The sequence below is a fragment of the Podarcis raffonei genome, chromosome 13 (genome assembly GCF_027172205.1).
Source record: "Podarcis raffonei isolate rPodRaf1 chromosome 13, rPodRaf1.pri, whole genome shotgun sequence".
NCBI classification, from domain to species: domain Eukaryota; kingdom Metazoa; phylum Chordata; class Lepidosauria; order Squamata; family Lacertidae; genus Podarcis; species Podarcis raffonei.
This window is the reverse complement of record NC_070614.1, coordinates 5509725-5523383: the sequence shown is the minus strand read 5'-3', so window position 1 is coordinate 5523383 and position 13659 is coordinate 5509725. Positions and strand designations below refer to the sequence as shown.

General features: G+C 41.8%; 1 protein-coding gene and 1 long non-coding RNA gene across 19 annotated transcripts in view; one reads left to right on the top strand and one right to left on the bottom strand.

Moving 5' to 3' along the window:
- FHOD3 (formin homology 2 domain containing 3) overlaps positions 1-8484 on the top strand; it is a 331840-nt gene extending 323356 nt beyond the window's left edge. For all 16 annotated transcript variants that reach the window (XM_053360836.1, XM_053360827.1, XM_053360833.1 and 13 more), the window contains one exon: positions 3014-8484. In XM_053360836.1, coding sequence (XP_053216811.1) covers positions 3014-3096 — 83 coding nt within the window. In that variant the 3' untranslated portion in view covers positions 3097-8484. The remainder of the gene's footprint in view (positions 1-3013) is intronic.
- LOC128399409 (uncharacterized) overlaps positions 284-13659 on the bottom strand; it is a 28768-nt gene continuing 15392 nt past the window's right edge. For 2 of the 3 annotated variants that reach the window (XR_008327218.1, XR_008327217.1), the window contains 4 exons: positions 12705-12772; positions 11010-11156; positions 9790-9906; positions 284-1863 (listed from right to left, as the gene is read on the bottom strand). This is a non-coding gene — a long non-coding RNA (uncharacterized LOC128399409). The remainder of the gene's footprint in view (positions 1864-9789; positions 9907-11009; positions 11157-12704; positions 12773-13659) is intronic. The other variant, XR_008327219.1, reaches the window with a different exon arrangement.

Below are 13659 nucleotides of genomic sequence, written 5' to 3'. Positions count from 1 at the left end.
GCTTTATTGGCCGAGGGAGCCGCCGTACAGCTTCCGGGTCATGTGGCCAGCATGACTAAGCCACTTCTGGTGAACCAGAGCAGCGCACGGAAACACCGTTTACCTTCCCGCCATTATCTACTTGTACTTTGACGTGCTTTTGAACTGCTAGGTTGGCAGGAGCAGGGACCGAGCAACAGGAGCTCACCCCGTCGCGGGGATTCGAACCGCCGACCTTCTGATTGGCAAGTCCTAGGCTCTGTGGTTTAACCTACAGCGCCACCCGCATCCCCAAAATATTGATGTGAAGCACAATAATAATTAGTAGTCCTGCATGGATAAACACATGCTGGATTGCTGAAAGCAGTGTAGATGATGACCAGCTTGACTGAATTTTGAGGACAATAGTCAGAGGTTTTTTTATCCGGAGTGTTAGACCTGAATTCTACTTTAGTCAGATGTTGGTTCTGTCAGCTTCATTTTGTCCATGTTCCTTCATCCCTAAATTGCTTGATAGAAGCATTGTGATACTTTGGTATTATTAAAAATATTTTCAGTAGCTTACAGTGGCTGCCAGAATATTGGAAGAGTGAGGAGATTCCCTCAGTGTTAGAGTGGCAAACTAAATTTTGCCAATATATTGAACTAGCCAAGATGACAGCGTCAATCAGAATGCAATCAAAACAAAAATTAAGAAAGGAATGGAAATGTGTTGAAGAACATATTGTACAAAATCATTCTATTAGAAATCTCTGGATACAGTAAGTATAGATTGAACCCATTAAGTTAAGAAGCTATGTTTTAAATAGATGATCATTCTAATGAACAAAAATGAAGACAATATTAGAGTTGGGTTTTTTTAAGTAACAAGTTGGATATCACGCATGTGGGTGAAGGAAGTCACATGGGTATTTGGGTAAAAGGGAAGGTGGTTATAGGGTTAGGTGTGGGGAATTTGTAGAAATAATATATGTTATGTACAATGTTGAATGTGTATGACAATTAACATGTAACGTGAATTGATTTAAAATAAATAAATAAATAAATATATTTTCAGTAGCTTATCTGCAACTGGCATCCACAGGGTAGGATATCACTCCGGGCTATATTGATATTGCCTAAATGTGTCTGTTAAAAACAGTCATTTCCCAACATTTGGGAGCTTGAGTAAACATGGGAAGGTCTTAACACCTGTTAAATGGAAAGGCTTTTCGTTTATTGAATTTGATTAAGTTTTGAGAAAGCTGCACTTGCAACTTTCTCATCCGTTTGGGCTGCCAACTTTTGCTAGTCCATTACCAAGCCCAGGCACCAGCTCAGCACATCTCTTTCCCTCACCTGCCTTCAATGTAAAGGAGAAGTCAGGTGCATGTCACCAGCATATTGATGACAACACACTCCAAAACTATGGCTGACCCCACTCAGAGGTTTCATGTAGATCAGGCATAGGCAAACTCGGCCCTCCAGCTGTTTTGGGACTACAGTTCCCATCATCCCTGACCACTGGTCCTGTTAGCTAGGGATCATGGGAGTTGTAGTCCCAAAACAGCTGGAGGGCCGAGTTTGCCTATGCCTGATGTAGATGTTACGGTGGCGGTGTGATACCAAACCCTGAAGAACCTCGCACCAGAGGCTCCATGGGGTCAAACAATACCTTCATTTTTTGGAGCCGGCCATCCGAATAGGAACACAAACCCTTCAAAGCAGTCCCTGCTGCTCTAAACTCCGACAGTAACTCCCAAAGAATACCATGCTGAATAGTACTGGAAGCTGCAGAGGTCGAGGTGTATCAACAGGGACGCATTTTCCTCTCTCTGTCCCGACACAGTCGTCATACAGGGTGACCAAGCTGGTCTCAGCACCAAAGGCAGGATGCATTCCAGACTGAAATGAAACAAGAAAGGCAGGGTCATCCAAGAGAATATGGCAATAGATGGTAACGACCCACTGAAGAATCCTGCCAGTGAAAGGGATGTTAATGACCAGATCTTCCAGGTCCAGGGAGACCTTCCTAGTCTAGTCTCCTTGCCATCTTTTTCAGGCAATCTGGGACAAAGCTGTCTTGCAATGAGGCCATCACTTCCCAGGCCACCTGCTCTCTGCCAGATTTTACAATTAATAATAATAATAATAATTTATTTATTTATTTATACCCCGCCCTTCCTGGTTTAAAAATAGGGCAGCTAACAGCAAACATAAAACATTGATTAAAATGTGACTTTAAAACAGCATAAAACAGCATGGAATACAACATAAAATGCAGCATCAATATCAATAAAATTTGAAAATTCAGGGGGGGTCATTTTTGGGGGGGGGGAGAACCCAGTCAGTAGATCTCGAACGATCCCCAGGGCTAACTGGCCAAGTTGGTCCTACTGGGGCCAGCAAGGGGGCCAGGGAAGAATTTAAATGTGGGGTCCCAGAAAGGGATTCTTCATAGAAGAGGAAAGGAAAAGGGCAATAGAGGATCAGGCTAATTCAAATTGAAGGCCAGGTGGAATAGGTCTGTCTTACAGGCCCTGCGGAAGGAGATCAAGTCCTGCAGGGCCCTAGTCTAGTGGGACAGAGCATTCCACCAGGTCGGAGCCGTCACTGCAAAAGCCCTGGCCCTGGTGGAGGGGAGTCTGGCTTCTTTAGGGCCTGGGACCTTTAAGCTATTATTATTCATGGACCTTAGGGTCCTCTGTGGGACATACCAGGAGAGGAGGTCCTGTACAAGCCACCTTGGGCAAGGGACAAGAGCACAGGTGGTCACCCTCACCTGTCCAAGCACCTTGTCCATATCCTTGAGCTGTGCTAATTGAAACCAGTCCAGACAGCGGATCAGAACTGGAGCAGACAGTGTTGTGGGCAGGTCTTGGTCTTGATTTTGTACATTGGGATAGTTCTCTGTTAGAATGCACAAATCACTCTTCAGGGAGGGAAAGCTTTGATTCTGTACTTGTAGCTGTGTTTGGCTGGTTATATTTTTGCATTTAGTTTAGTAGCACCTTCATCCTTTCTTTCTCTCTCTCTCTGTTTTGTGACTGCTCAGTAAGGAGGACACTTAAGAGCGGACTGACACCAGAAGAAGCCAAAGCACTGGGTCTGATGGGCACTTCAGAGATGCAGGTGTGATAACAGCATCCGTGTCAACTCCAAGAAGAGTCGTTGTCATATGCAGGCACAGGCACACAGGCTGCCAACAGTCTTTCAGTTTAGCATTCTCCCGTCGGTTCCATTTGCTGCTTTCCCCATCTTCTTTTAGATTCATTTTCATAATATTGAAGCAGGTTTTTAAAAAAAGGCAACACAAAGGGCTATAATAAAAAAAAGTGTGTAACAGACCAGTAAAATTAAGTCAGGGCTGTGGGGGAAGAGGTGATGTGGAAATTGCCTAATGCTGTTCTGTCTTCTTCATGCTGCATTGATGTGGTCTCTAAGAAGGTTTTCCGTATTTTGTATTTTGTGAAAGGTGTTTATGTTCATTTTCCTCGTGACCTTTTGTAATAATTGTAAAGTACTATATGTTGTCAGTTCGAGGGCAGTTCTTTAAATAGGCAAACAAACTTCTGTCACAGTTGCGATGACCTCTCTGAAGACAATGTTGTGAAATAGAAGCACGCCATGGATTTTTATCTTTCCACCAAAGAATGTAAAAATGTATGTCTACTTGTGTATATACCGAGTATGTGTGTGCATGTGTGCGTGCACACACAGCGTGCGCACGCACACGCGCGCACACATGCGCCTACCGAGTCCAGGTGCCTTCAACTTTCAAGCATTCTGTCCTGCATGAAGGGAAATCCTTTTTACAGGAACTCATTCCACTAGGACATTTTTATACCGGGACCTCTCGCAAACATGTACATGCACATTCAACATAATAGCACAGGTGCGCAGGGATAGCACAGAGTACCTCTTGTCACTCAGCTGTAGAGATGTATATATAAATTATAGCAGTATGCCAGCAACTAGCCGGAGACAAAAGAGGATTTGCTGTCAAGGTCAAGTAGGAGTTTTGTGCACATGCGTGGGCTGATTAGGCTATTTTCTTAATCTGATGTAGCAAAGCATACAGTCAAGCCCACTGGATACAAGGGTCCTGCTACACTCCTTTCCAGTTACATTTTCAACACCACCACAAACCATGTAAACAACAACGGAGAACGCAAGACAACAGGGAATAGAGACCGTTTCCGGCCTTGCACATGGAAACTGTCCCCCATCCCCCAAAATGATGGGGATATTTGAACATCCAGAGACTTCCTTTCCGAAGTGTACAGAATGTAGTTTAAAGAATGTACTTGAGAGAGGTTTCTTCTGCTTATTTCCATGGCTTTCATGGAGCAGCTCTTTAGAAACACCCTATCGTGGAAATATTCAAGAATCAAACACATTCAGTGTTTCCCCTGTTCTTGAAGACTGGTATAAAAGGGAACTTTTTACACTTAAACATACCTCTAAGCTAGTGGTACTAAAGAAGGCATAACGATTGCATCACTGTTACCATGCCAGCCAATGGCTCAACACTTGAAAAACAAACTTGAGAGAAGGTTGTACATCATTCTGGCGGATTCCAGTCACAGCCTTTACGCAGAAAGCCAAATATACTGGCCATACAACTATAAGAAAGGAGTGTGAGAAATTCCATCTGTACGTTACTTCTCTCACTCAACCGCTGGATTTTGTCCCATGAGTTACTGTTGCTATTAACTTTGACCTTGCCCCTCTAAGGGGATGTTTGTCTCTTGTAACAGCTACCGTAGGGCTCCTGGATAATGTGTACTCCCTCAGTTTTGACATACTGTTTATTTAGCGATTCTGCAATGATATGGGAGGGTTGTTGTGTTTTAATAAACCCAGTCAGTGTGCATTTTTTACTAAAGAGGGAAAGGCATTGGCCAGTAAACTGAAGGAAATTGAATGTATTTAATCAATATTTCATTTATTTCAGGAGAATGAGGTTAGTCTCTGGCAGAGGGGTTCCTAAATCCTTGCTATCAAAAGCATACCCCCCACCTCCTATATCAAAGGATCTTCTTCCATAATAAAGTAGTAAGTTATTGCAGATTTCCAAAATGGTTTGAGAAATGGCCTGAAACACAGCTGGTAAACTGGTTGAAATGCTCAGGCACAAAAACAATAATTATGTTTACAATTGCTACAGATTTTATGCTCTAGAAGAGCACACACAGTCATTTTACATTAACCAGGATTTTTTTTTTTGGGGGGGGAACCATCCTAAATGGTTGCATTTACCTGTCTGCTTAACAACATCCATTTGGCCATTTTTATGATTACTGAGATTTATACTTACTTTTCAGTCAAATTCCCAGTGTAGCTTATGAAATTTCATTTCTTAAGAGGCACTTGTCATAAGCACTTCTGGTACTTATTGAGCCAGAACATATTAGGATTATACAAAGATACATCTATATATTTTTTCTAGAGAGCAGGGGTGAGAGGTCCTGCTTCCCTGTTCCTGTAAAATATGGTGTCCTTAACTGCCTACTAGTTAGACAGTAGCCCAGTACTCCAAAAAAGCACATTTTATACATGACAGCAAACAAATGTACAACTGGTCCTTCAAGGATTGCCATGTTGCTCTTTTTATTTACCATTGGCAAATAAAACCCTCTCAGATATTTCGCCAGAATATTTTTATAATGCCAGTGGAGTTGTCCCACAGGAAATGTTTTCTAGGTTGCTGGTATGAGTTGGGATCCAAACGGCCACTTGAGCTCACGCACAAGGATTTCACTGGCCCAACCAGAGTCGTGTCATTCTCTTTGAAAATCCAGTATCTATCCCAAACAACCATCTGTTTTGAAACTACTGTTTCCAAAACAGTTTGCAATGCAAAATAGTGGTGGGCCGGCCTTCTTTTTGTATGGAAACACTAACATATACCAATCCAGGAGCTCGTGGAATGAGTTTCATTGAATCCTCACTACGATCACCCATTTATTAAAAGTTTGGCCATAGGTACTCATCTGGGATTGACAGATCTCCTCCTGTGTTCCGAATGAAATGTGCTCATGATTCTAGTTTGCATGCAAGAAAGAGACACCACCAAGCGAACCTATACCTTCGTTTTGTTTGCCTTGAAGGTTTTCAGTAATGTATTCCAGTTCTGTCTTGCTGCCAAGGGACTGTTCACACATCTGCATGATGTTATGCTGTTCCTTTGATAAGGACATAGACAGATACGAGCATTTATCAGGTGCTGCCAAAAAATCTAATTGTTTCAAGGCTTTGAAAGTGAACAATATCCAAGTCAATCCTATCTTCAAACTGAAGGATAATCGTCAGTGGCAACAGTACATTTCAAGCGCAGTAGCTTCTGAGCCATGCAGCAGAAATGCCCAAAGGAATTCCATGCAACATGCTTCAAAACGTAATATCACAGCAGAACCTACATTTTTCACTCACCGCTGCTTTGTTGGTTCAAACATCTACATAACAGATTTCAGATGTTATGTAACAAGGGAATATACTTGTCCGCTGAGCCCTACCTGTCATTTTCCCACAAGCCTTAATAATTGTTTTCTTGAGTTCAAAAAGAACTCTCAGCTAAAAATGGCAATGCAAAGAATTCCTCAGCGTGAATAGTGTAACATTCAAAAAAATGCACCAAAAGTAACCATGCAGTTTTCTTTAGAAGCAATGTCTATTTTGAAGTCACATGGTTCAGTCTCCCCTCCTATTCTGAATGTTGGTTGTAGTTGGTGAAAAGCAAAAATGTTGAAGGTGTGGCATGTCACAGTGACTATTCAGGTCACAGTGCAAAGCCTGGCAACATGATCAAGGCTATCCACTGCCTTTAACTCATACAGCAGTCTGCAGAGTTCATTCTTCAAAAACGTTGCTAGCTCTTACTAACTTCAGCTGAACTTCTAAATCTGACCCCCGTTTATTAAAAAATGTTTTCAGTCGATGGCCTTGAAAGGAATTGCTTTAGGTTGAATATTTGCAGCTCTCCCCATCCCCATGTACACTTTTCATTCGTCCATTAACACTCAAAGGTTTTCTAGAAAGCCATACTCAGGCAATTATTAGCCAGGAATGCAAATACCATTTTAGATTTGTAAACTGATGCAGTCCTGTTGCTGGACGCAAGAACATGGCAAGTAACATGCACAGCCTATATGTCTTCTCAGATGTAAGCCCCTTTGAATTCAATGGACTTACTCCCCGGTAAGTGTGTTTAGGCTGGCAGCCTAGGTGGGTCAGGTTTCTTAGTTTTCTATATATATTGTTGCTAGTAATATTCAGGGAAAGTCATGTAACGTTAATGAGACTTGGATTTTGGACACGATCCACTTGGAAGTTCTCCTGTGCAAGTTCCATTTGAGTGCTCTTTCCCATGCATTTCAGGAGCACATTCATTTGTGCAGGAGAGTCTTGCGGTGAATTCCCTATCCAGTCTTCTACACCTTTCAAATAGTTTTGGATTCCTCCTCCATCCAGAGTGTAAAGCAAAAGATTGCACTTTCACAAATAGCCTCCTTATTCTGTAAAGCACAGAGAGCTTTGTGTTTTCCTGGTCAAAATGAAGCATTTCTTTATTAGAAGTTGTAGTAAAAATAATTTCCACATTCATCAATTAATGTGAAGTGGGGGTGGGGTTCACATGTAGTTACTTAACAATTCACTTAGATACATGACTAATTCAAAGGAGCATTCTAAAGACTGTATAATTTACACACATGCAAGGGGAGAAATCCTTTAATTTTGAAATACTTTACTTTGCTACCTAAAGCATAGGTATGGATGGCTTACAACTATCCATCACTAAGTTTTAACAGCTGTGAAATACAAGATTTTTGTGTGAATGAAGCCCATTTGTGATGTTGGGTTACATTTCCCTTTTCAAAGGACTGGCTTTGGACTTCTTGTGTCTTATCTGTGAACTGGGAATTTAAAAAAGATATAGTTCTAAAGTAGAAAAGGACACGTTTCTAGACAAAGAATTATTGTAAAAATGTGTAAATGTGACTAGACTTTGTTTTGTGTGTAGCATAGTGTAAAATAAGCTTTTTTTCCAGCAGTGTTATTCTATGAATTGTAATTTAAGAACAAGCCATGCATGGTCAAATATATATCCTGCAGGGAACACACACGCACACCATTGTTCATTTTGTTGTTTTCCTGGCTGTAGGCAAAGACCTGTAAAATGTTGAATTTAATATTGCATCCTCACAGTTTTACTTAATGAAGAACTTGAATTAACTCCCTCCCCCCCAAAAAAAAAAAATTTCCTGCATCCCAGCACACTGATAATTTGTCGCAATCTTCATCCAGTTTTGGCACTACATTGAGTATAACAGGAGTTTCCTTTTAAAAATACTCAACACCTATCTCTGCTCCCAAATTAATCTTCTGTTTTAGATTTAAAAAGTTTGTGCCATGCAGGCTTAGAATATTGACCATTGACCTGTGCCCAGAAATCTCTGATATAATTTTAAAGTTCACTTCTACCGCATTATGTAAACACATCATGCAATAAAGCTTTCTAATGCACTGCTTTTTCTTTTTGTGGGAAGGGGGGGCGTGTATTTGTATTAATTTTAGTCTTCATCCAGACATCACTGAACAGGCATGGTTTCACTTTTCTGCTCCCCTTTTCATGACGCAAAATGTTAAAAAGGAACTCTTGGTCTCATTGGCTGTCCCTGGTAAGAAGGAGGTCACCACAGAACGGTCACAGAAAGGTTGGGAAACATCTAACATATTTTGACCACAGAAAAGGGAATGGAATGGAAGAAGCTGCTGCTGGCATGAAGAAGATGGAGACATTGCACTTGATGTAAACAGACCACAGAAAAGAAAGGAAGGCTCACAGGTAGTGATGGATAATAAATTTATCAGTGGGATGAGGTGAGCAAAATATGTCCTGGCCACATTTTGCTTCCTCCTAAATAAGTGGCTGCCATAATTGCTTTGCCCTAGTATGCATGGAATAACATGAATCCTGTCATCTCAACTAGGGTAGAGTTTTCCCTTTCCGCTACTACGTTTTGTTCACGTGTAAATGACATGGTTGCTTGGTGCTTAATACCCTCTTCCTTTAAATGTGCCTCCACTTCCTTTCCTGTGCATTCGCTACCCCAATTTTCTGTGCAGAATATTGACAACTTCCATTGGAACTAGTTGCTGGTCTCTGCCATAAACTCTAGTTCTTCTTCTGCTTCTTGATATATGTAACAGTGTACCTGGAATAGTAGTTTTCCCTGCCTCCATCTAATGTATTGCCCTGAGGGGCTTTGAAGCAACCATCCCATACTTCATTTGCAAACTCACCTGTTGCAACTTTGACTTGTTATTTTTGTGTGTCTGTTCTCTGTTTCTGCTTTCCAGATTTCCAAATCAAACTTTTTTAAAATTCCGGGTTCTTACTTTCTTTTAGCAGAAACACACACACACACACACACACCCCGGTTTCTTTTGTTTTATCCCCTTTTTGACCTTTGAGAGTTGCCTCTGATTTTTTCCATTGTCTTTACCCCCTTAAATTTATTTTCTATAATTGCATTCATCCATTGGCTTGCCTTTAATGTATTCCAGCATTAGATCTGACCGGTTTAATTAATTTCAATGGCTTTAATTAATGTACGAAGCTGAGAAACAGCAAATCATGCCACTGTACTTTTGTCCTTCATTTTCCCCCAATCCCTTACAGCTGTTTCACTATCTCTAACATGACATTTAAATGTTTGTGCATCCCCTGTCTTCTGCTGAGGCTTACCTTGTACAATGTATGTAACAGGAATCATTTAGGGTTTTGCTCTGAGTACTCCTGTGATTTCTGGAGTGCAATCTACATACCTTTTGTCATGTCTTCCTTTCTTTCATGGATTAGATGATCATCTTCCAGCAGCGGGTTTTTGGCTACTCCAGAACAATGTTTATTCAAGAATTTTGTGTCTCAGTTAGTACCTTGTTCTGTTAGAGAGATATTTTGAGGAGGGGGGACAGAGTTCAAACCAGGCACCCAATACTATTTCCCAAACTAGACTGGTGGCAAATACGAGAACCACAACCACCACTCCCTTCATACCCCATTGCTTCTGGGTTACCAACTGAGTGGTTAGGCTACCAGATTTAGCCCAGGGATCTAATGTGTTATCACTGTGTTTGATATGATAATAAAATACACAATACGTTGGCAGATGATTTGTCCCCCCCCCCCACAAAAAAAACCCACACACAGTAGCTTGCTATTTAAATACTCCTTTGTGGGTGGGAGTGGGAAATTTGCATTCCAGTAGGCCTCAAGGCATATGCACTGAGCCCCTATCTGACTGTTTTAGCATTCCAATTTTACTGGTGCAAAGTTAAGAGAGCAAAGGACTGTCTGCCAGCAATGTAGTAATGCTCTTTAACATATGAGTTGGTTGGCTAGACACCTCTCCCTTCTCTTCTTTCACAGCAGATCCATTAGCAGTTCTAAATTCCAGATGTTCACTGACAACACATACATAGATTTTACTAACTCGAAAAACCCAGTCAGAGCTCATTTTTTGGTCTTAGGGAAGCCTGTGGACTCCAGCCAGAGAATAACTATGTCTGCAGATTAATGCATTAAACAGCTGTGCACTAGAGCGGTGGCCTCCTCCTCTGGTAACTACGTATCTTGCAAAAGCAGTTGAAATCACAGTTTCTCTTTCCCATTTTAGCATTTCCCCTAATGCACTTTAACTTTTGAAATTCACTGTCCTTCTGAAGGAAGGATTATTACGGCCTAGTGATGGATATACACCTAAAATGGGGGTGGGGAACCTCTGGCCTTCCAGGTAGCGTTGCACCAGCTAGCATGACCAATGGCGAGGGATGATGGGAGTTGTAGTCCAACAGCATCTGAAAGGCCAAAGTTTTCCCATGCCTGCTGTAAGAGAAAACCATTTTGGGGTGTTTTGTTGTTTATTAAATCACAGATCACAGGGTGGTGTTATGTGATCTTCTCTTACGGAATTTGGGCAAGAACAGAAACCAAGAGTCTCTTAACACAACTCACCTCATCAACAGCATTTGCACATGATGCTCACCTCCACGTTCCCAAGCTGATCCCTTTGCCTCTCAGAATCTTCTTTCACCCTTGGAAAGAGCGCTTTGATTTCTTTCAGAATCCCCTTCGCAATTCTCCATGTCCTCGCAGAACCAGTATAACAGACTGAAACATGTCCCTTCCAAACCTAAGCCATAGACAAATGTTAACAGTAGTAGTGGGAGATTACATTAACAGACCCTTTTCACTTAGTCATGCGCACCGCTTGGTTGCTTTCATGTGTAAATGAGCAACCAGGGGTCACATACACAAGGTGGAATTTTCGTAATTCCCCAGATTATTTCAAGCAATACTTTCAATACCGTCAGTTCACACAATTCAGCTTCAAATTGTCAAATGTTTAGCAGAGACATGATATGCATGAATGTGTGAAGGAGGTTATCTCTGCAGATTTTCTGCGCTACAAGAAACCTGCCCCAAGGAACATACGCTCTAAATTTAGATGGGGAAGACAACAGAGGGAGATGTTAAATAGGGAATTAACAGAAGCACATACACTTGAGTCACAGAGAAAGCTGGCACATATGTGTTCAGAAGAGCAGTTCCAGGCATAAGGGGTGGCAAGTGAAAGTGAGCAGAGCAGGAGACCCTCAGATGCCTTAAAAGGTAAAGGTAAAGGTACCCCTGCCCGTACGGGCCAGTCTTGACAGACTCTAGGGTTGTGCGCTCATCTCACTCAAGAGGCCGGGGGCCAGCGCTGTCCGGAGACACTTCTGGGTCACGTGGCCAGCGTGACATCGCTGCTCTGGCGAGCCAGAGCCGCACACGGAAACGCCGTTTACCTTCCCGCTAGTAAGCGGTCCCTATTTATCTACTTGCACCCGGGGGTGCTTTCGAACTGCTAGGTTGGCAGGCGCTGGGACCGAGCAACGGGAGCGCACCCCGCCGCGGGGATTCGAACCGCCGACCTTTCGATCGGCAAGCCCTAGGCGCTGAGGCTTTTACCCACAGCGCCACCCACGTCCCTACTCAGATGCCTTAGGATGCTACAGTTAGAGGTCACAGGCAGTGAGACACAGTTTTGAAAGATAAAAGTGGAAAGTGAGTCTATGCAGAACCTCAAATATAACAAGGAGAGAAGTTTATGCTGTCATTTCAGAGCTCACTTCTAAAGTCCAGACTCCATCAAATGCTAGGCTAGGCTAACTGTGCCTCTATCCAACATTGCTTTCACTACATTTATTTTATTTCTTGCCAAGACGTTGCAAACTGCTCACAGGTTTGGAATGCTGGAACTTGCCGTAGCAGAGATAGGGATGAAAGCAGGTGATCACGAGGCAAAAGACAGACATGAAGTCAATGCTGTGTCCCTTTTGGTCCCACACAAGAAGAAGACATTCCAATAATGCTGCGAAGTCTCCTCCAATCTTAAAACTGGCCACCTTAAAATGAAGCAATGCTTTGATAATTTAATAAGCTACATACGCAAAGCACTCAAAAGGTACCGCAGTGAAAACACTGAAGTTGAACAAAATTATGAACATTAACTTTTAGAGAACTCAGAGACTCCCTTGTGACCCTTTAAGGTGTGTTGCTCCTGCCTTCATATGTGTAAAGAGGGAGTTCTGTAATCTTGGCAATGGAGTAGCAAAAGAAAATGATTGTTAGAAAGAGACCCTGTATATCTTTTCAGTGACTGATTTCCCCCCACATAAAATTCCGGAAAATTACTGACCTCATGGAGAAAGTTATTTTTTGCAAGACAGCTGTACTGTGATCTCTAGGTAATATGTCTGTCTTCATCTAAAATATAAATTTCATGTGTCTAGAACAATTCAGGAGAAACAATTTGCCCAAATCTGAAACCAGTGATTAACCATCGTTATTTATTTATATAAAACATTCATTGTGTCGATGGCGATTCCCCTGAGGGTAGAATGGAAGATCCCTTAACCCAAAATATATGCTTTCAAAAACAAACTGATCTGTTTGTTTAGTATGGAAGATACTGAGAAACTCTTAGGTGATTTAGCTCAAGGGTATTTTGGAGCTCTAGGAAAATACCCAACCATGCACAGTCAGTTCACTTTTACTTGCAGCATTGCAAAATAATATTTCATGCTCAGCAGGCTATGTTTTATGCAGAGAAACTTAAAAAAAAATTATAGCATTACCTAACATTTTATAGCATTACCTGACATTTTCAGAAGGTAAACTTTTTCAGAAGGTAACATTAAAATTCTTTGGCTTTCCGAGAGCAGTTTACATGCTTTTTAATTGAGCATAGATTTGCCCATCTAAATGTTGTCCAACCACAAAAATAATAGCAGATTTGAATTCCTCACACCCAAAAACATATTTTTAAGACCCCTTGCTGAAGCAATTTGCAAACCTTAGGTTTCACCACCTAAAATGACACACCCTATTACAGTAAGTCACAGCAACCCATTAAGAGATCTGTGGTGGGTAGGTAGAATTGTGCAAGGCAACATTCCTGTAGTAAACACATGACTCTAGGCTCAAGATCTTAGGAAGCACGCATCCACTGAAGATGCATAAAGATGCATGTGTTAACCCTTTCTTCTGCCCAGTTCAGAAGCCAATAGAGCTCCTGGAGCAGGAACGGATCATGCTATCCCTACACTGGCTTGTTTGTTCAGCTTCCAGGTGGGAAGGACCAGGCTGACCCA